At 42.6% G+C, this 24,589-nt stretch overlaps 2 protein-coding genes across 7 annotated transcripts in view; one reads left to right on the forward strand and one right to left on the reverse strand.

Annotated features, from left to right (window-relative positions):
- Nucleotides 1–721: 721 nt before the first annotated feature.
- The window catches only part of LOC108001562 (tripeptidyl-peptidase 2), a 94,492-nt gene continuing 70,624 nt past the window's right edge, over nucleotides 722–24,589 (forward strand). Inside the window, exon 1 of the mRNA XM_062081059.1 lies at nucleotides 722–790. The gene's annotated coding sequence lies outside the window, so the exon portion shown is untranslated. The remainder of the gene's footprint in view (nucleotides 791–24,589) is intronic.
- LOC108001561 (extracellular sulfatase SULF-1 homolog) overlaps nucleotides 1,571–24,589 on the reverse strand; it is a 72,497-nt gene continuing 49,478 nt past the window's right edge. For all 6 annotated transcript variants that reach the window (XM_017062599.3, XM_062081056.1, XM_017062597.3 and 3 more), the window contains 14 exons: nucleotides 17,356–17,677; nucleotides 9,987–10,137; nucleotides 9,695–9,870; nucleotides 8,162–8,272; nucleotides 7,665–7,960; nucleotides 6,474–6,824; nucleotides 5,947–6,133; nucleotides 5,610–5,850; nucleotides 5,361–5,543; nucleotides 4,320–5,295; nucleotides 3,838–4,248; nucleotides 3,551–3,739; nucleotides 3,388–3,475; nucleotides 1,571–3,279 (listed from right to left, as the gene is read on the reverse strand). In XM_017062599.3, coding sequence (XP_016918088.2) covers nucleotides 3,189–3,279; nucleotides 3,388–3,475; nucleotides 3,551–3,739; nucleotides 3,838–4,248; nucleotides 4,320–5,295; nucleotides 5,361–5,543; nucleotides 5,610–5,850; nucleotides 5,947–6,133; nucleotides 6,474–6,824; nucleotides 7,665–7,960; nucleotides 8,162–8,272; nucleotides 9,695–9,870; nucleotides 9,987–10,137; nucleotides 17,356–17,677 — 3,773 coding nt within the window. In that variant the 3' untranslated portion in view covers nucleotides 1,571–3,188. The remainder of the gene's footprint in view (nucleotides 3,280–3,387; nucleotides 3,476–3,550; nucleotides 3,740–3,837; nucleotides 4,249–4,319; nucleotides 5,296–5,360; nucleotides 5,544–5,609; nucleotides 5,851–5,946; nucleotides 6,134–6,473; nucleotides 6,825–7,664; nucleotides 7,961–8,161; nucleotides 8,273–9,694; nucleotides 9,871–9,986; nucleotides 10,138–17,355; nucleotides 17,678–24,589) is intronic.

A 24,589-nucleotide genomic window follows, 5' to 3' on the forward strand; every position in this document is an offset into this window, starting at 1 on the left:
AAAACGCATTTGCAATAAAATATTTAAACGAAACTAAAAATTTGAAATACGCACATTAAAACGAATCCTAATAAATTTAATCGAATCATTCACGTTCCTTCTGGGATAACTTTTTAACTTTTAATTATTCAAATTAAAACTTCAGGAAACTAATTTGAAACTAATTTTATTCAAATATTTCTTCTTTTTTAGTAGTTATAAGCAACTTTCAAAAATTGTAACATTCACATCGAACCAGTACCTAACGGCGACTAGGACGAACTAATAAATAAAAATCCAAAATCAAACTTTTTTAATTTTTATATTATAAACTTTAATTTAGATTTTTCTGTCTTTGCATAATATTAAATGTGCATATATATAAAAATTTTTTTTTTTTCGTTATTTTATATAAAAAATAATTGAATCGGAAATAATATTATTTCCCGCCAATTTTTGATGACGCCATATTGGCTACCCTGTCTTGTTCAGTGTCAAAGTGATTCGAAGTTTGAAATAGTGTTCCAAACGTGTTTTACTTTAAAAAGTAATAGTTTTAATATTAAAAAGTGTTTTTCGTACTAATATTTCTATAAATTCTAACATTATGCCACAAGAAATGAATATTTTACGCTGTTCTTCATGTAAAACATATCAAGTAATTGATTTAATGCGTAGTTTCAAAATGCTGTTACAACGTATTATTACGTCTAATAACATAATTGATTTCTGTTAATAATAGGTCCATATAATAAAAAAAGCGAAAAAATGGGAGTGTAAAATATGTAACTTCAAGCAGACATTTAAACAGGTTAGTTAATTCTATTTCTAACGGAAAAATTCAATTTTCAATCTCCAATATAATATATATATTATGTCATGGTATATTTGTATAAAAAATGATAAAATAGTAGTAGATAATTATAATTTTTAGGTTTATTTTAAAGGCTCAGGAAAAGATTGTCGTGTTTTTGTTCAAAAATTAAATCTTATGAAGGAACATGAGGTTGAAAAAATTGCAAAATCTTTTAATGAATGCAATTATAATATTAATGATAATTACACGAATACTTATCCTGAGCAACCAAAATTGAAAGTTATTGAGAATAAGTGGGCAAAGTATTTGGATTCAACCGAAGAGATTGAATCTGATATTTTCAAAGCTTCAACTAGTAAAAATATTAAGTACAATGAAAATGATGATAAAATTTATTTTAATCATGATAATATAATAAAATCCTCGCAAAGTGAATCTATAAAATTAGATAGGGATCTTTCTGATGAAAATGATTGTACACAAAATTTTGTTAATGATAATGAAGAAGATTATGACAATTTTACATCAAAGGAAATAGATAATAGTAAGAATAATGATTTCCATAGCAAAAATATTACCAAAATTAAATGTAAAGAAACTATTTTTGATGATAATGAAGATTTTGACATTTCAATTGATTTCTAAATTGTATATATATATATATATTTTTTTTTTTTACTTTAAAATCTAAAAAAATTATTTTTATCATTTCTTATTTTTAAAAAAAATTGTTCATTATTTTTTTACATAAAAAAAATAAAATATTAGTTGGAATTTGGACACTATTTTTTCATTTATTTATTTCACATGATTTAAATACATTGCTTTAACTTCAAAATCTTGAAGATATTCTCAGAACACTAACTGAGAATCTAGTACATAACACAGACATATACTTGTATAAAAAAAAATAAAATGCTAATGGAGAAGATCTAATCATACTATACAATGATAATTATAATTAATTCTCATTAAAAAACAACAAATATAGTCAAAAACTTCTAAATTTATTGAAGCAAATATGTAAATGAATTTCATTTTTTTTTCTTTTTTTCTTTTCTTTTTTTTCTTTTTTTTTTTTTTTTTTTTTGTATATATTTATAGTAACATATACATCCATCAGCATTCAATTTTTTTTTCATTATAACAGAGACTGTGGTTAGGTGTAGCAATCACAAAAGTTTTCATATTGTTTCTAATAAGACAGGAAATTGCACAAAATAAACAATCCTAAAAGTATTTTTTTTTTTTTTTAATTATAACTCATACAGTCTTAACATTGTGTACTTTTTGATTATGTTTTGAATTATTATTTTTTTTTTTTTTTTTTCCTGTCCCTACTCAAACATCCTAGTAATGATGTGTGGCTAGAATGATTGTAAGATACTTTGTGGCAGTCGCAATTCATATTTTGCAATGTTATTTTGCAATGAAGGCAATAGGGAAAAAATGAAACGAATGAATGGCAGCTTCGATAGAACAAACGTTTTATAAACGTATATCGATATATAGAAAATTTTACAAGAGAAAGACAACAAATTTTTGGCAGGACGATTTTCCTATTGTGTTCCGTTCTTTCGTTGTGCGTTTCAGTTCGTTTCACCTCACAAACTCGAGTTTAATTTTCTCGTTGTGACGCGATGGACGAACTCTCGGATCCTTCTCTCCCCTTAGATAATTCTTTTCTTCTTTATAAACCTACTTGATATCGCTTATTCACTTCTCAAAGAAGTATCGTGTCGCTAATTCCGGACAATCGAAGATTTTAAAATTACTCTAAATCTCGTTAGGCAAGTATCGTTTCATTCGAGTTATTCGCTTTCTTGTATACAAAAAGACCTAAAGAGACGAGTAGTAGTAGTAGTAGTAATAATAGTAATAGTAGTAGTAGTAGTAAATAAATTATTATAAAAAATATCGGCTATTAAGTAAAAAAAAAGATCGTTTAGATCGTTTCCGATTGTTAATCATACGTGTACGTCATTTAATATAAGCGAAACACGTCCGATCAGTCGCAATTTAATTTTGTGAAAAATATAGCATTAGAAATATACACAGTGTACCAGCATTGCAGAAAAAAGTTTTTTCGAGACGGTATAGTCGATCTACCTATTTAGATCATTTATTTAGTTAGATAGTCGACATGTTTCTGCGATCCGATTCATTTTTAGATGATTTCTTTCTGCAACGCGAAACACATCGTTTTAAAGCGCGATTCTAATTTTAATGGAATCCGAACATTTTCAATTAAATATCACGTATCTTTCCTCGATTAAATATCACTAAATAAATTACATTATTAAATGCATCGCGAAATTAATATACATCTAAGGCAATGCTTTCACGCATCCTTCGACAATTTGTTCAAAAAGAAACAAACGAATCATGATAATCAGTACTGATGTCTGTGCCGACGATAATTCATCGTGTCTTGATGATGCCTGAAATTAGTTTGCCAGCTTCTGCTTCGTCTGTTCCAAACGCTGTTCGATAAAAAAAAGAAGAAAAATAGAAAAAATAATAAATTTTTGAGATAACTGGAATCCACAAATTAAGAATCCACAATTAAGAGATCAAAAGAGATTACTTACTTCTGCAACTTTTTCCGTCTCTTATTCGGCGGACTGCTAAGCTCGCTCTCGCGAATAATTTGTAACGTCGACGGTACGAACATATCCTCTGTGCGCAAAAGGGAATAGAACAAAATAAATAATAAATAAGGGCGTTTCGCGTCGCGTTATACATCAAACGTACCGAAGGTATTGGCGAATTTTCTTTTCGCGATAAATCTCTGGTGCTGCTGCTGCGGCAGTGCTTCCTTCGCGTTCCCAACCGTGCAATCCCTTGTCCCTTTGCACCCCTTTAAATGTTCCAATTGATCGTGAAGATAGGAACGTTCCAAAGACGTTAAAGACGAAACCCTGTTCCATTGTTCGAACGGATCTGAATAAAGAGAAATGGAATTTCGATAGCCAAGAAGCCAATTTCCCTTCATACCTTCCCCACCCGATCCACGTGTATATAAGTGAATAAGCACTCACCGATCCTCAGGTTATAATAAGTGACCAAACCGGTAGTGAACTCGCAGTAAAGGAAATTGTGTGTCGCGTTAATGGTGCGGATGCACGAGTACGTATTATTGTTGGCATTCATGCAGAAACAGAATGGGCCCGCACTCCACAACGGTGCTGTGCGCCAATGATCGTTATCGTGCTCGAAACAGTTCATCTTTTCGGTTAAACACTCCTTCTCCAGTTTGGCTTTCTTCCTCAGCTTCCTCTCCTTCTTCTTCAAGCGTTCCTCCTTCAACCTTCTCCTTTCCTCCCGAGCGATCTCTTTCTCGTCTTTTTTCGAGTAAGAATCTGGCTCACAGTAACACTTGTGACGTGCTTCCAAAGGACTGTTCAGCATTGGTGGTAACCGGCGATTATTATTCGCTATATCTATTATTTCTATAATAGTGGAACAGACAAGTTTGATCGCGTCAATATAGAGATATCGATAAATCTTACGGATCACTCACCTTGTCTGCTCCTCCTATCCGGGGACTCCAAAATGGTAACGTCGATTCTGGACGGTCCGAGATTGTTGGTCCTGTTCTTCTGAATCTTTGGAAACCTCTTGTTCGAAGAAATTGTAACCGGTACGGTCACAGACGTAGTGGTCGTGGTCACAGCCGTCGATGGGAACGTAGTTCTGGAACGTCCTTCGACACCGGTCGTCGTCCTGGTGAACGGCGGCGTCGTCGATTGCGACTCTGTCGTTTCTCTGTCGGGCGTCTCTGACCCTGTGGATGATATCGTTTGCGGATTCGTTCCCACCGTATTTTCCTTGGTAAAGTCATTCGTGACGTCTCCTATACCGGTGGCAGTCTCCCTGTGAATGGTGGTTTCCCTCGTCGTCGTCGTGGGAATCGTCGTGTACCTGGTTTGATGATGATACTGAGACCTGGACGTGCTTTGCGCGGTCACAGTCGTCTCGATCGTCTCGCTCACATTTACAATCGGCACCTCGTCGTGCACGCTATTCGTGAAAAGGGTATTGTTCCTTCGATGATGGTGGATCTTCCTTCGTCTCTGCACCTTATCGTCCTCCATTTCCGTCCTATTACCAACCACTACCGGCTCTTTTGTCTTTTGACGACGAGACGTTTTCTTTGGCTTAAAAGTCGACGATAACGAAGCGGTGGAAGTTGGCTCGCTCGTGGTGATCGTATCGGCGTCGCTACTTTCCGTGGCTGTAACGTTAAATATAGATTTATTCTCCGTGGACGCAATCCTTTCTTCCGTCGCTTGATCAACGTGTTTCACTGTCGTTGAACGAACGGTCGTTACGCCAGGATTAATCGTATTGGCGTGCTCGTGTTTTTTGTGATGTCGGTTCACGTGGTTTTTGGAAGGATGATGATGCGGTTTATGTGCCTCTTCCGTGCTTTTCAATCCATCCTCCGGATCTTTCATAACGTGAGGTCGCTTGGTCATCAAGTGACGACGAATATCCTGACGAAGAACAAAGAGCAGGTTATTCTTTATTGCTATATGATGCGCATGTCCTCGATATTTACTTTTAACGTCTCCAACTGCATCCTCATTTCTCTGATCTGCTGTTCGATCTCTCGCCTCGAGTTTCTCCATTCGTTCGGATCCTGGTACACGGTTTCGGAACAATTTACTCCTCCTTGCGGAAGGACTGAACATTTCGGTGGAAATCCGGCTCTTCTTGGTTCCGATTGGCGTTCTTGGGTCGCCTGAATAGAAATTATTCGTGCTCGGATAACAACATTTTCTTTTTTTTTTAATAAAATTAGAATTACCTTTAAATCGTCCAATTCCTCCTCGATGCTCTCCATTATCTTGGTCACGTGTTCAACGGTGTCCTTCTTCGTGACGCTCCTTCGTATCCTCCTGTGTCTTCTCACCACGTCCTCGACGTTCAACCGACCTTTCACCACTTTATCCAAGCTAGGATCGAAGTCGTCGATCGAGTATTCCGATTCATTCAAATTATCGAACTCGAGTTTCTCATCCTCCGATGTCTGGTTATCGAATCTATCCCTGAAAGCGCATCCATCACCGTGGAGAAAAAGAAAAACTAACTCTCGTCGAGTTATCTATCCGAGCATCGACGACTTTCTAAACTTCTTTTCGTACCTAAAGATCAAGTTTACGTATTCCTTTCTCACATCGTCCGCGAGACTGTCCAATTCCTGGAAGAAATCCTCGTCGTCCTCCTCGTCGATAGCTCGCCGATCCCGCTCACCGTCATTATATTCATCATCGTTCTCGTCTGTATCTTGGCCGGAATCTTCGCTCCCTGCTCCCGACACGTCTCGTTTGCCTGTGAATAAAATCGTAAACTATGATCTCCAGAACCTCCTTGTTAACCCTCTTGCCGATGAAAACGATTTTAGACAAGGGAAACAGGCCAATCGATAGTTTTATCCCGATTCGAAAAATGTAGAGAGCATTTTTCAAGTACTCCAAATCGTTTAAAAAAAAAAAAATAGAATAATAGAATAATTGTGGTAATAAATAAGATGCCAAGAAAAGTTAAATCACGAAGATACTAAAGAAATGGATAGATATTTGTCACGAATCAATATTAATAAATTAATACTCGCGATATTGCTAATATTTTCTGACAAATATATTTGGAAATATTAAACCTCGTGATTTACCTCGTCTAGCAAAGTATCTGGCTACATCCGCGTAAACATCGGTCGGTCTTCTATCCCTGCCAAAGCCGGGGTAACGATGCACGTAATCGTAATCGTTCGACTCCAATCTTGTATAAACGACACCGTTCGGCGTGAAACAGGCGCATTTCTTCGACATCCTCGGAGGAGGCGCCGCGTATTTGCACTTGTGCCTCCTCCACCTGTGCCCATCCCTCTCGCAACGCCATTTCTGTCCCGGGATACAATTCGTCTGGACTTCCGGCCTCGAACACTCGATGGCCAATCGTTCGTGCTTGGTGGAGAAGGTCGAGTGAACAGGATGGACCCTGTTGTCCAGATGCGGATCGGAATCTGCAAGATGAACATCATTTTTCTCCCCCCTTATAATTGCTTCATTAGAAGAATATTCGTTGCCTGAATCATAGTTAACTGATGATATTTACGCGGTTTTCTTACGCGGTAAGAATTCCGATATGATCCTGTTCCGCAAAGGAGAAGGAAGAAGAAGAAGAAACTACATAATAGAAGAAGAGGAGAGTTTATGAAGGAAACGAGCGCGCAATAAAATGGGATTAAAGTCGCGTAAATCCCGTATAGCGCATAACTTGATCGGATTCGATCCCGATTTCAATCCGATAATCCGGATGGGATGAATAAAAATTCATTCGAGTTAATCGCTTATTACCCTCTTGGGCCTGGGACAGGAAATTCCATCCATCCATGTTTTCTTTTCGCGAGATACGAAACTGATTAAAAGTTTACGCATCGAGAGAAAGATATCGATCTTAATCGCTCGAGTAATTGTCTCTCGTCGATGACTCGATAAAAAAGGTTGATCGATCGGGATATCGGGTGGCGAAAGACGCGAGAAAACAAGACGGAAGAAACAGCGAATTTTTTATCGCGAATTTATCGGATGGCTACTCCTCGGTTAAATCTCGTCGTCGTCGCCGTCAATACTCTGTGTAAATCCACGGCTCGAAGTAATTTATTCATTGAAAGATCGGATCATAATGCGAAATTGCAGCTCTCCAACCAGAGAGCAACTTTATTGCCGCGAAAAGGTCAGCGCAAAATGGTACGCCTCCCTCCAGGCTAAATTGCGTCCCGGATAAGGCTTTATAACGCGCAAGAATTATTATTCGATAATAATATCGAATGGAGAAAGAGGGGAAGAAAGAGAGATATTACTCGATTCGTCGATGATCGAGTCTTCGAAATCCTCGTCCTCCGATATATCTTGATCGCTTCCCGTGTCGTTCTCGAAGAATCGATGCTCCGATTCGTGCTCCGTATCCGGATCGGCCGTGTTGTCCTCCTCCTCTTCCGGCGTCGCGTTCGAATGCTGCTTAACCAACGCCGTTTGATTCTGTTTCCTCGCTTCCCTCGCTTTCGATTCCGCGATCGATTCCGGTGTTTCTCGACGCCCGGAAGATTCGATCAGGAATGTATCCGGCCACTTGAACTTCGATCTTCTCCCGTGTTTGCTGCAAAACACCGCAACGAACCTCTTGAAAAATTATTACAGATTTATCGCAAGACATCACATAAGGGAACGCTTCGAAATCGTGTTCGAGTCGCTCGAGTAGTTTCGTTTATTCGATTCGATGGTAATTTTCCTTTTATTGCGGAATTTAATCCTTAAATCGTGTATATACACGGGATGAAAAATTGGCAAATATACTCACTTCTGAAAAAGTTTCTTAAAGGAACGACCGTCCATCTGCGGGGGCGTCTCGACGCCGGCTATGTCCAGAAACGTCGGCGCCAAGTCGATGTTCAAAACTATGTCGTCTACTCTGCAACGTCATATAGATGCTTTATTGTAATCCAATATTGCAGCACAATTCTCCCTACCCTAAGGCGAGCTAGCAAAGCCTCCATTCCCTATATTTCGTCCTTTGCTATTCCCTACCTTTCATCTTTTTCGTTTTATCGTATTACAGATCTTCGATTTTTTTTTTTTTTGGTAATATTCAATTTTAAACACGTTCGTGAAACACGAGGGAAATGTACAAACTGCGATAACTTCATCCTCTTATCTTTATAATATATATATATTTTTTTATAGTCTTCTTCATCGAGTCACGCTATAAGATCGTTTAGAACCGGTGAACGGAAAGCAAATGTTTCTTTTTTTAACTAAAACTGCCTCTACAAAAGATTAATCTACAGTAATAATACTTGTTCTATCGAACGTAACGATATTCCACCCTCTAACATTTTGCGCGAGTATTGCAAATATATACAAGGTGTCTGTTAAATACAATATCGAACAATATTAACAATTTCTTTGTGATCATGTAATTTTCATCTCAGTAATATTTTCACCAAACAACTATTGTAGAACATTCCTTCCATAATTCTTTCCTTAAAAAGATACTTCACTGCATTCAGACGAACAGACACAGTCTCTGGAACAAACGCCTACGTTCCTTCGCCTAATTTTCGAATATTCTTTTTCGAGATTCTCTTTCGTCCCGATTGGTGGCCGATTATTAAATCCAGAAGGGGTTGCATTGCGGAAGCAAGGCTCGCGTCACGTCGCGATATTAATCTAAACGATGATGCTCGTAACAGAGCTCACGGCCGTGCCTCAATTTACACGCGAATAGCCGGTTGGATTCACGTTCGGACAAGGAGGAACGGTGAGCCGTCTCGTCAATTAGCGCGCTGTCTTTTCCTCGTCCCTCCCGTCGCGGAATTAGCCCGGATAATTTATCGTTTTCGAGGCCGTGTACCCGTAATTCCAGAAGGCGGCCAGGCCACTTAACGCCAGTGCTCTCTATTTATTGCGGGCGAGATCTCGTCCTCGACGCCGGATATTTAAGGGCGCATAAATACACGCGTTTAATGTAACAACGCGCGATCGGCACCGCTCATCGGCTGAAATTATCGAGCTTTCTGCTTTCCCTATTTGCGCCATCGATTTACGCGCGACCACTGCTTCGATTCCAACCGCCGTTGCTCGATTGTCGCACGCTGGAAAAGCTTCGGAATTCGCGAAGGAGGAGGGCGAAGGTTGAGCGAAGCTGACGAATCAATTTACCCAAACGTGGTCGCAACCTCTATCCGATCGCTATGATTTACAACTTCAACTGCCCCTCATCCTCGCGCGAGTCACGACCCGTGCTCGTTTAACTCGTCCTACTTACAACTGCCTACGAAGATGCGATTCCCGGCACGGCGAAAATAACGGAAATAAGACGGCGCGTGCTTACATGGTGCCGGGTTCGATGCCAGGCCCCCTTATCAAGAACGGCACTCTCACGTCGAACTCGAAAGGGAAACTCTTCCCTTTGATCAGGCCAAACTGGCCGAGATGGTAGCCGTGATCGGACGTGTAGATGATGTACGTGTTGTCCAACTCGCCCAGATCTTTCAACTCTTGGTAAATCTGTTAACAACAGAGCGGCCGTTGTTAAAAATAAACGGGCCAGATTCCGGTGGCAGAAAATTAACACGCCGACTCGCGGGAACGGTGTTGAAACGAGTATGAATCATCGTACGTACCCTGTCCACGGCATCGTCCACGCTTTGCAACGTCTGAAGCCTCTTGGTCATCAGGAGATCCGTGAACTGTTTGTGAATGGGTTGCATTTTCTGCGTGACCTGCAGTATCCATTGCTTGTCGGGATTCGGCGCGTAGTCGTAGGCCGGGGTGCTACGGAACAAGCGAGGGAAAAAAAAGAAAAGAGGAGAAAAAGAAAATCTCTGTTCGAGATTTTCGCTTCGCGAAAAGGAACCAACCACGTTTAAGCCAGTCGGATCGTTCTGTTTCTCGACGACTCTCCAGAAATCCCGGTTAGCCGATTAAGCGAGAGTCGAGTCGGTTTCTAGGTAACTAGGATCGAAATTCGTGATCGAGAAACTCTCACAAGCGAGGGCCAGGCCAGGCCGAAAATTGAATTAATCTCTCGCGGAGTAAGGGAACGTCCAGTGCAACGCCTAGACTCTCGAGACAGACACCGTATCCTCTCCTTTCTCTTTCCTCTCCTAGCCTCTCCACCAATTACACGAGACACGAAATTATGGGTAATTGGCCCTTCACCTTCCACCACGTCCTTCAGAAACGGCTCGTCCCCCTCGCTCGATCCTTGTCTCGCTTTGACGGATCTTCGTACGAGATGCAAGAAACAGGTTTATTACACACGGGCCGGTCTTCTTACGGGATTTCATAGAGAAGAACGCGGCGATCGAAGGAAGGGAATTCGAATTTAACTTCTCCGTCCAAGGCTACAGCGTTCGTTACATTTCAGATTGTCGTTGTTGCCGGCCGACCAAGTGGAAGGAAGGGTCCTCGATCGAATCGAAACAACCTCTTCCTCCAATTGCTTGGATTAATTCCCGCGAAACGAAATTGAGATCTCATCGAGGGGAGAGGGGTGAAGGAAGAGAGGGAGGCGTGCATGTCGACGGCATGCATGGAAAACGAGCGTTTCGCGTGCTGCGCGATAGCTGTTGCTCTGCCTCACCACGCGAAATTCCGAGGAATCCCGTTTCGCTTCCGGCAAGAGGCGAGCAGATTTTCCCCTAGAAACGAGGAGAGAGAGAAAGAGAGAGAGCATTGCCTAACACGATCATCGCGATACCGCGAGTGCGCTCGTTGAATTAACGATGCAACAAGAAACGCGTCGGCCGCCGCGATAAATCCAACCAGGAGCACGCCCCCCTTTTCCGAACGAAATCCACGAGGAAACGTGGAGAAAAGGGAAGGAAACCGCTTTCTCCGAAACAACGAACGTACGATTCTTTAGAGATTCTTTCGGAAGAATCTAACAGCGCGGTTTTCGTATTTCATTTTTAAATTTCGCGTTATTATTAATTTCAGCCTTTTCGTTGCTTCGAAAAGCTTGCCCGCTTTATGCGAATTTGAAATAAAGCTCGCAATCTGACGGCCGCTCCCGAACGAAGAATATCGTCGTCCGTCCTGCTGCAGAAACCCTTCCAACCCCCTCTCCTCCCTCCCTCCCTCCACGGCCCACGTTCGTGTATATTTCGTCTGGACTCCTTAATTGCGGCCTATTCTGCGTGCACCACGGCTCGCCACGGCCACTTAACTTCCCCGCGAGACACTCGACGATTATATTTGCACCCAGACACGTGCACCCCTCCCGCCTCTCGCTCCCCCGAAAAATCGGCGCGCGCGTTTGTCTCCATCCCGAGCATCCCTCGCCGCTCCTCGGAAAAGCCGGCGTTCTCGTGGAACGCTAATCGACCCCCTCCTCCTCGAGAGTAATTAGGGGACAATAGATTTCTTCGTCGCCGAAAGTCGAAAAATCGATTGCTCGATTTTGCACGACAATTGGACTCTGTGAGCTGATGGTTTTTTTGCATGCTTTGGAATTTTTTGAATCTTTGAATTTTTCTTTTATTTTCTTTTTTTTCTACGAAAAAGTTACATTCGTTTTAAAAAGGGATAGGATAGGAGGATAATGGGGAATATCGATCTGGTGTCTCGTAACATTTCGTTGGAGGTATCGTCGCTTTCACTGAACCATTGAATAGCTGCAACGTTTCGTTGTTTTGCATATTATTACAATGGAAGTTGGACGATCATTACGAACGTATCAGATTCATCGTCGCGTGTTTCAGAATCGATATTCGATACCTTCCTTTCTTCGAAACGATATTCGAGAATATCGATCCCAAATATTTATTTCAACGTCCACTGTTCGATCGCCGAATTACGAATTGCTGTTCGTTATTGTAGAAATAACTATCATCCCCGACTAACAATTCCATAAAATACCTCTCCTCCTCCTTCTCCTCTTCTTCCTCCTTTGCGAAAAATAACACGGAAGGACTCGAAGCAAGGAAAAGAGAGGAAAGGAAATAAGTACGCGTAATGGCTGGCCAAGATTTCGACTTTCTCTTTTATTCGTCGGAACGACGGCAGGCAAGAAGAAGGAGAACCACGCGTCGATTCACAAAGGGTCGATTGTCGTGTTGCGAATGCACTGGGGCTGGGCTGACTCGTACAAATAACCGGGCTGTTCTCGTTCGACCAGCCATCGCTTCGATCGACGTATATTTCACGTCGTGTGCGCTATTAACGATCTAAGACGCCATCCGATCGAAACCTATCCGTCTCTGTCCGCTCGATTCTTCCGTTTTCTCCTTCACCCCTCCCTCTCGACTCGACTCGACGCGACGCGACGCGGTCGAATAACCTCTTCCCGTGTCTTTCCGACTCGCGATCGAGCCGATACGCGAACGTGCAGAGTGTCGTCTCGCGTTTACTCACGCCTCGTTAATCAGTTCCGTCGACTCTCGACAATCGCCACATCTATTCCGGCTACCTTAACTCCCTCTAAAAATCGCCGCCGCGACGATTAGAATGGATCGATCGACGTTGGAATTTCTCCAGGAAACGATAATAAAATTGAAAGTTATTTCCCAAAAAATTAAAATCGATTTGCGTATTCCAATTTACGCGGCAAATTTGTTTAGAATAAATCTCATCGATCTCATCGTGTTCATCGTGTATCGCGAGCAAATTAATCGATCGCGATTTTCCAAATGGACAAGAGGGGCACGAGGGGGAGAAGGATATATCCCCCCTACGTAATATTTAAACCCGATTTACGATGGTAAATTTCTTTTCTCCCCTCCCTCCCCGAGGAATACGGTAAGATCATCTCTTAACCGTAATTGCTACATAAATTTCTCCCTCTAATTACTCCAACGATAAATCCCGATTATCTGATCACCGGTGATATTAACGGCGCGTTTCGCCTGGAATTAAAAGGGAGGCCGCGGGCGGAACACAGTCGTTGTCCCGCGACTTGATACAAGCCAAATCCCTGATAAACTCGGCCTGGCCACGTAGTTGGTTTAAAAGGGCGTTGTCGAAATATTAAGCGCGCGATAAAGCTTCTCTCTCCACGCGGTGTGAAACAACCACGCTCCCTGAAACAACAATGGGCCGATTAACGATTGCGCCTCGTCGAGATTTAGATGTAACCGTATTTAATCAGCCCGTTGAACGTGGACCGAGCACGTGGAAATACGTGGAAGACAAACCACCAGTTGATCCATTCCCGTTGATCCCCTCGTGCTCGATTTAAAAATCCTGTCGTTGGAATTTTTCTCCCTTTGATCGATCGACGGGATGATCTTCATCTTCATAAGCCTCTTAAAATTACCCGCTTGTCCTTGTTTCTTCTTTTCTCTCGTTTTTTTTTTTTTTTTTTTTGAATAGAATAGTTTTCACCACGAGTAAGCTTGTTAGTTGTCCATTTGGATTTGGATTGCATCAGGTTCAAGCAGCGCACGAAAAGTGGCCATGTCACGCCGCGTGTTTAGTTCGTTTTATCTTGACCTCGTTGGCAAGAGGAGAAGTTTCGAGGATTGATTCGCTCCAAATGGATAGATGGTCCGATTATGAACAGCTTTCTCCCTGGGTCATTGGCGTTCGTTTCCTTCGGTAACGGTTCACACACGTGCTCGCCAAGATGCGAAGATAAAACGCACGATACGCTTTATTTAATGAGCTGATCATTAAATTTCAATCCATTCGTTTCAATTCCCTCTCTCTCTCTTTCGATTTAATCAAATTCTTCCTTTTCCTCTTGTTCAAGAGAAGAGATTTCCTTGGATTACGTTCAAATGGTATAAAGAGAACGCTCCGTTTCCTTTTCTTCCTGGATCTTACGGATAAATTGCATTTCACCGTTTCCTCCCGTGGAACCGATGAAAAATCTAAATTCTCTCTCTTCGACTGGCAATCACCGGAATCGATAGCGGTTGTTCCTACGCGGTAAAACGGCCGTTTATCAGATGTTGCGTAAAGCAACCGATAAGAATGCCGCGACAACCTCGAAAATGTAAATCTCGATCTGATACGCGAAATGTCACCTGTCACGATCACGATCTCCGGACTCGTATCTCGATATCGTATCGTGCGCGATCGACGATCGTTCCGTGTCGTTCGATTCTCGGGAAATTGCATTGGGGAGGGGAGGGAATTGGGACAGCGGTATTGCGTAAATAAATAAACGAACGAGAATGTAAATAATAATAATAATAATAATAATACACCCACAGCGGCGAAAGGCGCGTTAAATAATCACCATCGCCACCTTCGATTCGGATTCGAGCCGGCGGAAAAGATTTACGATCGCGTTGCGCGAAAATATCGGGGGATAATAACTAACACGCGGAAGTGTGTTGCTCCATGCCACCGTGTACCGTGGAAATAAAGCAAAAAAAAAAAAGCAAAAAAGGAAAAGAAAGGAGAGGATTGAACGTACAATTTGGGTCACGAAACACGAGCGCGTGTTGGTTCGCTCGGAGGATAGAAAAAGAGAAGGAGGTTGGATCGGGAAATTACCAGGAGTCGTAAAACCGATTTCGTATTGCTCGTCGCTCCAATCCTTTCTCGATCGTGCGAAGGGGGAGAGAAGGGGAATGGGGGAGGAGAAAGAAAGAAAAAAATATTAATTCGACCGAATGAAACGACTCGGCCAACGGCTGCTTAAGGGCACAAACATCGAGTTAAAAGCGTCGTGAAAGCGCGTAATTGCGCGCGCTACGACGCACGCATTAATTTCACTTCCTCTTCCTCTCCTTCTCTCTTATTCTTTCTTTTTTTTCTCCCGCGATTGGCTTTTGAACGACAGCGACAAGAGAATGGCGTGATGCACGAGCGTGGAATTAAAACCGCGGTATTTACTGGATTAAACGAGCAACGATTTCGCCCCCGTAACTCCTATTAGTCGACACCTATGATGTCGCAATATCTGTTTCTAATTGTAATTTATATGTATCTCGGGAGAGAACAATATCATTCCGGGAAGTAGAATAGAATTCTCAGGATGACGCGAATTTCAATCTTTGCGTTTCAATCATTGCAGTCGCGCGTTTTTCAATGTGCATTTGTTCTCCTCGTTTTCAATCGAGAGCAAACTCGAAGTAGTATCGACAGTTGCGGTCGGGCGCGCGTTCTTCGTAGAAATGGTGGATTCACAGTGGATCCGTTCCCTGGCGAGCAGTCAACGTTCATCCTTGCTCTTTCTCCCTGGAGGTTAAGAAAGGAGGGCAACGAATATTGCAATTATTGAATAAAACACTCTTCGCGATCCGTAGACTCTCGCAATCTCGTAGAGAAAGCGAAAGGATGGATCGATGAATGGAAACGATACTTTATCTCGCCTTACCTCGATTATCCCATAGCGGTGTCGAAATAGAGGGAAGATCGTTTTAGTTCAGAATCGATCGAGTGGCAAAAATATACTGTCCAATAATGATGAATACGATCTTTATTCCCTCCCTCGTTCAAAAGATCATCCCTCTCGCGTCTCTCCCTCTCCCCTTCCTTCTCCTCCCTCTTCCGTCTTCGTCTGAATCGTATGCGAGTCGCAGGAGAGAGGGATGGGCGAGTGAAAAGGATAAGAAGAGTTTGAAAACTGGCAAAGGCGAGGAGCGAGACAAAGCAATGTGTTTTTTCACCGGTGGAGAACGGAGAGACAGGTGAATATAATACCTGCATCGTGGATGTACAATAACGGGCGTTGTCCAGAGGGGCGAGACGAGACTGCCAACAGGAGGGGGGGTGGGTTGCACGCGTTTTTAGTGCTTTTCATCGCGCGCACCCCCGTCTAGGGCACTCCATCACGCGACGATGACACCGTGGCTGCAGTTATCTATCCGGTTGTCTAGTCTAGAGTGCCTCGGTGTCTCTCGGTTTTTTCAGAGACCTCCATCTTTGGCTCCTCTCTCTCTCTCTTTTTATTTCTCTTTCTCTTCACAAGCCGTTAAATCGTCCACAGACTCGTTCACGAATTCGTTGTCCCTTGTCCCTCGTTTTCGTCCGTTTCTTCTTCGACGTTCCCACCAAAACGTCGGGAATATCGTCGCTCCCCCCCTCCTCTCCATCCCGTGCAGATTCTCGTTGGAACGACGTCTGAATAGCGGACAGAGGTTGAGAAAACTTGGACGCCGGACGTCGAATAGTTGGCAGAAACGCGTGCACAAACTCGGTTCGTTCGGAGAAACAGCTCTTATTGTCGGGAAACGCGCGGTGTATGGCGTTTAGACGTCTATGGTACGACTGCGTTCGTTGTTCGTTCATCACGAATGAAAATGAAACGCGTACAAAGGAATAATAACAAGGGGAGGGAAAAGTAAGCGCGAGTTTGTACATAGCGATTTAATCTCACGTGAACCTATAACGTTGGTCGATTCCCTCTTTACCCCTTTGGCAAATCTTCCAAATTTTTGTACAAGTGTCCCCAAGGATTTAGATGAGGATTTAGGGGAAACGGTATATTACGGTATGTCGAGTATGTTCGTTCCCCCTCGAGAGTTCAACACTACCATTCTAATAGTCCAACTCATCATCCCGTATAATCCGATAAGACAGATCGTTGAGAAGGTGGGATTGTTGAGATCTCTCTTTCTCTCTCTATGCAGAAAATTGCAAAACATCTTCCTACATTTTCCTCGGGCAAGCGTCGAAAGGATTATTGTTATCGTCCATCTCGACGCGGTAAAGTCTTGGAACGATACTTTGGGTGAAAGGGAAAAGGGAAGAAAATTCCGAGAAAACATCCGTGGAAAATAAGCGATAAAGGGAGTACACAAATAATAGTACAAGGGGAGATGAAATTTTTTCAATGAAAAATGAAATTCGTCGATTAATTTATTTTTTTTTTTTTTTCCAATAAATTCGAATTGCGAATTTCGTGTCAGTCGTAATGGATAGAAGGAAAAAGAAAGAGAAAATCACGTCGCGTTAATTGAAACGAGGGGGTTGGAAAGGCAGGGAGCCTTCGTAATTGGCAAATAAATTTCCCATTCTAACGAACTGACCCAGATTTACCAACGCGGTGCCATGACGAAGATAAACGGGCAAATGACGAAGTTTCTCTGTACTTACTGGTGAGTGGTGACGTTGAAGAAGAGGTGTGAGAATTGGGGTGCCGAATCCTCCGGGCCGTGGGGCGCCGGGAAGCTCGCGACCAGCATCACCGGCTTCCGTGCGAAATTGTGTTTACTTTGGCGTAGAAAAGTCACGCTGTCGTTCGCTATCAGGTCCGGGTAATAGTCCTTGCTGTACTCGAACCCGTGCTTTATCTTCTTCCCGTTCATGTTCACGCTGTAGTTGTAGTACCGTGAATTCATTATGAGACCTCCCCATTCCCGCCATCCGGGCGGTATGTACGATCCGTTGTACTTGTTCAGATACTTGCCGAAGTAACCTGGAACGTGTGTTCGTGATAAAGTGAATTGCACTCTACTGCGGAAAGCCGCGATAGGGAATCGATCCCTCGACATTCGACCATTCCAGCGATAGAATCGATGTTTCATCGATTCGATTAATTTTATAAGAGTTTATGCAAAATTCCTTGTAATCGGGAGCTATTCTTATTATTAAAGGACTGGTATCGCGTTAGGAATGATTTGTTCGATAATAATTTTTATCTTCAACGTACCGATCAATAAAAAAAAAAAGAAAAGTAACTCTCGAAACTTTTATTCTCAAACCTATTTGCATCCTAATACATTCGATGTAAACGATGTGAATGCCGTATGCGTCATGGAGATTTCTATGGATATTTTATGGTGAATGATGCATACCGTCGCGTCATGAATTTTTCCAAGAAATATGAAATGCGTTTCTACGTATCTGGCTTTTCTCTTGCATTCTCCCATTCAATAATAATTTTCGCGTTTTATAACTGTTTTTTATATTTATCAAAAGTCAATATCCGAGAGGGCCCCATACGATCTTTTTCTTTTTTCTCTTTTTTTTTTACGCGGCGCATTGAACGCGTTAAATCTATTCACACATTCTTTCAATTAGTGCGTTCTTTGTTTCCCTGTCACACGTGTACTTATAAGCCTGTATTCGGTTTGTCTCAATAGGATCGAGGGCGTTGGGCAAAAAAAGGCACCGAATCAGAGTGTTGCCGTCGTAGTGAGTAATGATCACGAGGCGTGGCAGGCTCGTTTCAACCGGGCTTAATAAAAGAAATATCTCTAGTAGACCCCGGCTATCGCAATAGTAATTAATGTGCTATGGACACGCTCGGTTCGTCGCAGGAACTGACTCATGTAACAGATCGATTACCCCGGCTCGCTTTTTGCTCTCGTTTTTCCATCCCCTCCTCCGAATACTCGAATTAACGATTAACTCTCTGCAGAATCCATCGCTCGCTCGATCGACGCATCGAATGCTCGTCTCGAGGAAACGTAACGTAACCCGCAATGACAAAAATTTCCACACCCTCCCAGGATTCAGGTTTCTCAACTTCGTGAATCGCGAGGAGAAATTTCCAAGGGAATTTCCCTCCCGCGATAAATCAAAAAGGCAATCCCATTTTCCGGGCCAACCCCTCGATGCACAGGCAAGGCGCATCGGTCTTCTCGGATTCATCTCGGGGGCAGCGTTTGAATTATTCATACGGGGCACCATCAAATAATTAATTCAAAAGTACCACGCCGTCCCTTTCGTTTGGTAGCCGCGGCAGCGTTTACATACCTGTACCCACCGTCGCTATCGAACAGCGTATAGGCCGAGGAGGGGGAAGGAGGGATGAAAGGGGGGCTTATTTATAACAGTTGCAGGAAGAAGGGAAGGGAGGGGAGGCCGATTTGGTTTGGACGGAACGGGGCAACTTTTTGCGTGGCGGGCGAGGACCACCTCGAGACCACGGGCCAATCGCATTACTCTCGTTTTGCGTTAACCGATGACGTCTCAATAAAGGGCCGCCTTTCTCGATACTAAATATAAAGGACGGTAAATCTCGTTGGATGGGTGGCTTGCGGCCTCGAGGGCGAAAATTCGTCCTTACCTTATCCCTTCCCCAACACGATTCGGGATATATATATATATATATCAGTGGATAACGGTCGCGAATCCTCTTTGAAATCTCGCAATTAGACTTGTGTCTCGCCTCTTTCCATTAACGCCGGGTTTTTTTTTTATGAAATTTTCGGTTTCTTTCCGAATGATAGAGTTTCTCAGAAATCGTCCCCTTTTCTCAAAGAAATTTGAATAGCTCGTCGTTTTTATCTAAAAAGGGGGGAAAGAGAGAGAAGACTTGGATAGCTACCACGCTCAAAAGAGGGAAAAGGAAGAACATTTCAATTTTAAATGTCAGGAATGGTTTTAAAAATGAGTCGACCGGCGATCACGCGAGCTGACGTTTCCTATGGTGTGTCGGAAAAGAGAAGAGAAAGAGAGAGAGAGAGAGAGAGAGAGAGAGAGAGAGAGAGAGAGAGAGAGAGAGAGAGAGAGAGAGAGAAGAGAAAGAGAGAGAGAGAGAGAGAAGGACGTTCGATTTCTTCTGCGACGGGATAATAGTGATGTGGATGTAGAGAAAAAAAAGTAGTTGCGGATTAATTAGCGACGTAGTTTGAAGAAATTCGCTCGATTCGTCCGCGAGCAGATATTATCTGGCTCACTTTTTTTTCCTTTCAAAGGGAGACACTAGTTTCTCACGGAACTGGTTTAAAGGAACGAAAAATTTGCATAAATGACCTGGTCGTCTTAACGTGGTGTTGGTGGGCCGTGTTTAAAATTACGCTTTAATTATTGATAATTCGAAATTCATTAGTTAGTACCGTGCCGTGAATACATTAAGAGCTTGTCTTTTCGGCAAACGAATTGATCACCGCGGACTGCTATCTTCGAACACGAAGCGCGAAACTTTCTTGCTTTAACGGCAGATATAATATGGGATGTAATCTATCATCGATAAGTAAAAAAAAAAAAAAAGATTTACGATCTTGAATTAAATACAGTGTATTTATATCGATTATTCTTCGCCTATATTTCCAAGCCTAGGAGAAGCTTACATCTCTAAGGTCGTTGCCTTCGCATGACACTGACTTAGACCCAACCTAAAAATACCTGGATACACTGGGGCAGTCGTAAATATCAATTAGATTGTTATCGTGCGATGCGCATGCAAGGAACGTTGATCACAATAATGATCGGCCAACTGGTAACCAAGTTTAATTGCCCCTTCGTCATTTCAATTAATCAATGTCCCGCCATACTCTGCTATTTCTTATTCCATCGCCTCTTTAAAAATGCGCATACCTCGAAAACCCGCAATTGCTTCTCCATCTTCGTATTCCCATCTCGATATTCATTTCCCTCTCTCTTTCTCCCTCTCTCTCTCTTTCTCAATATTTTTAAATCATCGCTAATCTTCGTATGAAACGAATACCGAATATCCAATTGGTGACCGCAATCCATGGCAAAGCCATCTTTCATTTGGACGTTTTGGCTCGCGATAAGTCAGAGCCTGCAAGGTTTGGCCGCAGCTTTCATTCCAGGAAAACGAGTGTTGTAACATCAGAAAATAAGATTCGATCCCCGTGGTTCGACGTGGTTTTCTGCATCGATAGAGATCCCCGTTTCGTCAATTTTTCGCCTGGCCCATATTCCCGCCTACAACACATATATTTATATGTATCCGTTGCATCGACCGCTTCACCATTCTCCGGATATTCGTTTTGTTTGAAAGAAAAGAGAGAGAGAGAAAGAAAGAAAGAAAGGAGAATGCGGAGCCACGACTGGCGCCAGGATATCACGGTTCCTCCGGCTCGTCCTTTTGTCCCGCTTTGTCGGACAGACCGATCGACCGGCTCGGCCGACTACGTACCGGCTTTTTACGATCGAACGCCATCGAGACTCGTCTCGACTATTATTTTTGCATTTTTACCCGCGCTTTCGTTGCAAGCATTGGTTCGGCAATTCGAGAAGCAACAGGTAACGTTGCGTCATCCCTCGAATTGGCCTACTTTCTTCTCTCTTTTTCTCGTAAGTTTGTATTTTTGGCGTAGATCTTAGTTTCGATCGTTTCTTACGTTAGAAAAAAATGGTTAAAGTAAACCCAAGATTATTGAGATTATCATGATATCAAGATCAATTACATTCGAATCAATTGATTAAATTTACTTCAATCAAAGGATATTTTAAATCAGCTTACAGCCTTTAATATTGCTGCAAGCAGTGTTCTTCGATATATCGCGTAATTTAGTATTAAAATTCGATTAAACTTTAAACTACTATAGCTTCGAACGTAAGGATATTCGGCCAATTGATGAAAGACTATTAAAAGCAGGCAAGTTTGCTCTTTAAAACGTATTTTTGTTTATCTCGATACGACTTCCGGTTCTCAAGATATCGACGTGTAAAGAAAAGACAATTTTTAAACATATACGTTAAACCCGATTAATCCTATTAAAATTAGGTAAATTTTAAACCGTTATAACTCCGAAGAAAATGAGTCCCGATCAACGAACGAACGATCGTTAGAAGCGTGGAATTTTACCCTTTAAAACGTCTTTTCGTTTATCTCGATACGACTTCCGGTTGCCGAGATATCGTCGTGTAAAGAAAATGGTAATTTTTAATCGTTTATTGTCTCCGTCCTTGTCCCTTACTCGGACTTCTCGTAGCGCTGACCTATCCCAAACTGCAGACAAGTGACAGTCGCGATTCCTGGAAAAGCGTGGTACGCGATTCTTGGAAGAACGTAGTACGCATTTCCAGGAAAATATAGAACACTGGGTTGCGGGCCCATTCATAATTTCTACATCCGTCTTTGAGCGGATTCTTCGAGCTCTTATATCTCGGCAACGGATTGAGATATCGCGATAATTCAAAAAGTGACTTCGATAGCATGGTTTTCTCTATTTTCTACGCAAATTTTGATAAAAAAATTTCAGTTTTTTTTCGTGATTTTTGCACGAAAAATTAAAGTTTCATTTGTAATTTTGCGTGATTTGTATCATAATACAAAGTATATAGCGACATTATTTGTTTCAAATAATATAACATTTTTTTTGTACATTAGTTGAACATTTTGCTTTTTAAAACATCAATTTCTAGCATATTTTTGCTCTGTTTGAAAACGTATTTGTAATATCGTAAAAAAAAAAAAAGAAACAAAGCTATTATTGATACAGAAAAAAACACCTTTACAATCAATTTCGAAAATTTTCATTTATCATGCAATGTTTCGTATATGAAACGTTCAACTACAAGTGTCTATATAATATATCTACTTACAAAATCTGATAGCAAACCAGGTATAAAGCTTCTTTCTCCAACTTGAAGCTTGGAGATTCCACGCTTGTCATTATTTCGAATTCCCGAAGTCGCGAAAGCTGATCCAAAGCTGATCCGCGCGCATACTCTACATATCCCCGATTAGCAAACGGCGGAATTAGACAAGGCTGAGCTGCACGCGACTTGTATTTGGGGGGGATCATCGCATCGCGATGAACCAAATCGTTAATGCTCCTTCTCGCGATTATTTCGGTCTGTTTCGTGCACCCCTAGTATTAACCCCCTTTTCGCGGCTTCGTTCGCGTGCCGTCCAATTTCTACGATTTTCGTAAACGTCGCCCGCCACGATTTAAGGGTACATCGCATGCATCGAGCCGGGTTCGATAACGAGGGAAGTCGACCCCGATTCGTTGCGGTCGAAAATCTCGCGATGATCCGAATAGAAACGGAGGAGGAGATGGATCGAGATGGGATGGACACGCGAGGCATTCGCTCGGATCATCCTCGAAAAACGATGAATCGCAAAATTCTAGGAAACGGTCGGTCGGGATGAAACCAGTCGGGATGCTTTCTTCGAACTGTTCGCTTTTCGATCTCGTTCTCCACTCTCTCGAGCAAATACAACTGTGTATATATATATCCACACTGTGACGTGTAGACGCATCGTTATTATTCGGCTTTTCTTCGAAGTCCGTTCTTTCGCTCGCGAAAGAAAAAAAGAAAAAGATTTGACAAAAGAGAGAAGTGTCTCGATGCTGGGGTACAATTTCCCCCCCTTTTCTCGATACATAACTTTACTTTTTCCTTCTTGGATTGTCTGGCTTAATAAGCGCCCCCCTCTTCGCAAGGCATTAATCATAAGGAACGCCCTCCGGACAACATTTATGGTAGCTACATTGGTCTCGCGTTGATACCGTCATTACGCAGTTATCATGATTATGCAAATAATAGGGACCGATTTGTCTTATTACAAACGGTACAAACGTCTCCACTCCATGTCGCGTCTTCTTCCTCGTTTATTCTCGATTGTTCATTTCTTAAACGAGACGAGACTAGAGAGATCCCTTCTCTTATTAGCAGTTCACAACTACTCTGTGTTGCAAGATCCGTTTAAAGGTTAACAAAGTAGATGGCTAATCGAGAGTAGGTAAACGTATTGTCCTTACTTCTCCCAAGTATTCCTGGACTTGTATAGCGATCTGAATGGTTACATCAGAATCACGTATATTTCTATCACAGATAGAGGGGACGTCTACAGAAGAGAATTCTCTACGGGTGTATAAAGTTTTTATTCATATTTCTTTATTCCCTCCCCAGCGTGTAAAACCGTGATGACTCTTCCTCCTGGTGGAATCCCAGAGGAGAGAGGAGAGGGTGAAGCGCGAAGAAGTTCACGTCCCGAAAAGACACCGTTGTGACCGTTGCGTGCGAGGCTTAAGGTGTCGTTCGTTTTCACCCAATCACGGACACCGTCGCACGTCTTTTGACGACGGCCCCAGAAAGGGTCGCAAAAGTCCAATGAATGCACCGATCCGCAGAGCTGCACCTGCATCGTGGGGGCCCTTTTGTGCGCCTCGCGATGTGTGCGACCCTCGTGTATCTTGCAGCTAGCTTGCGGGTTAGTCCAACTCGTCTTCGACCTCGCTTCCTCCCTCCTCTCTCTCTCTCTCTATCCATTTCCTTCTTCTCTCCCCTTCCCTTTCTTTCTTCTCACCCGCCCTCGTTTCCCTCCTCAACATCGCTCCTCTTTCCTTCGTCCTCCACGCGAGCACTCGAAAAACTGGCGGCGCCTCCTCTCCTCTCCTCTCCTCTCTCTCTCTCTCTCTCGAGCCGCGACGCAGCCACGAACAATGCTCTTCCACGCTGGTCTGCCGCGATTTAAATTTAGATAATCTCACCTGCGCGAATCCGTGGCAAAAGCTACGTGCTACGAGGCACGCGCGACCTTTTCACCGCCGAAACCGGCGAGGAGAGGAGCGAATTCCATCCCCAGAGGTTGACGCTCGCGTCATTTCAAACGCGTTCCACCCATGGAAACGCTGAATTCCAACTACCGACCGATGATTAGCGCGAAATTCTCCCT

This window comes from Apis cerana, linkage group LG10 (genome assembly GCF_029169275.1).
Source record: "Apis cerana isolate GH-2021 linkage group LG10, AcerK_1.0, whole genome shotgun sequence".
Classification (NCBI taxonomy): Eukaryota; Metazoa; Arthropoda; class Insecta; order Hymenoptera; family Apidae; genus Apis; species Apis cerana.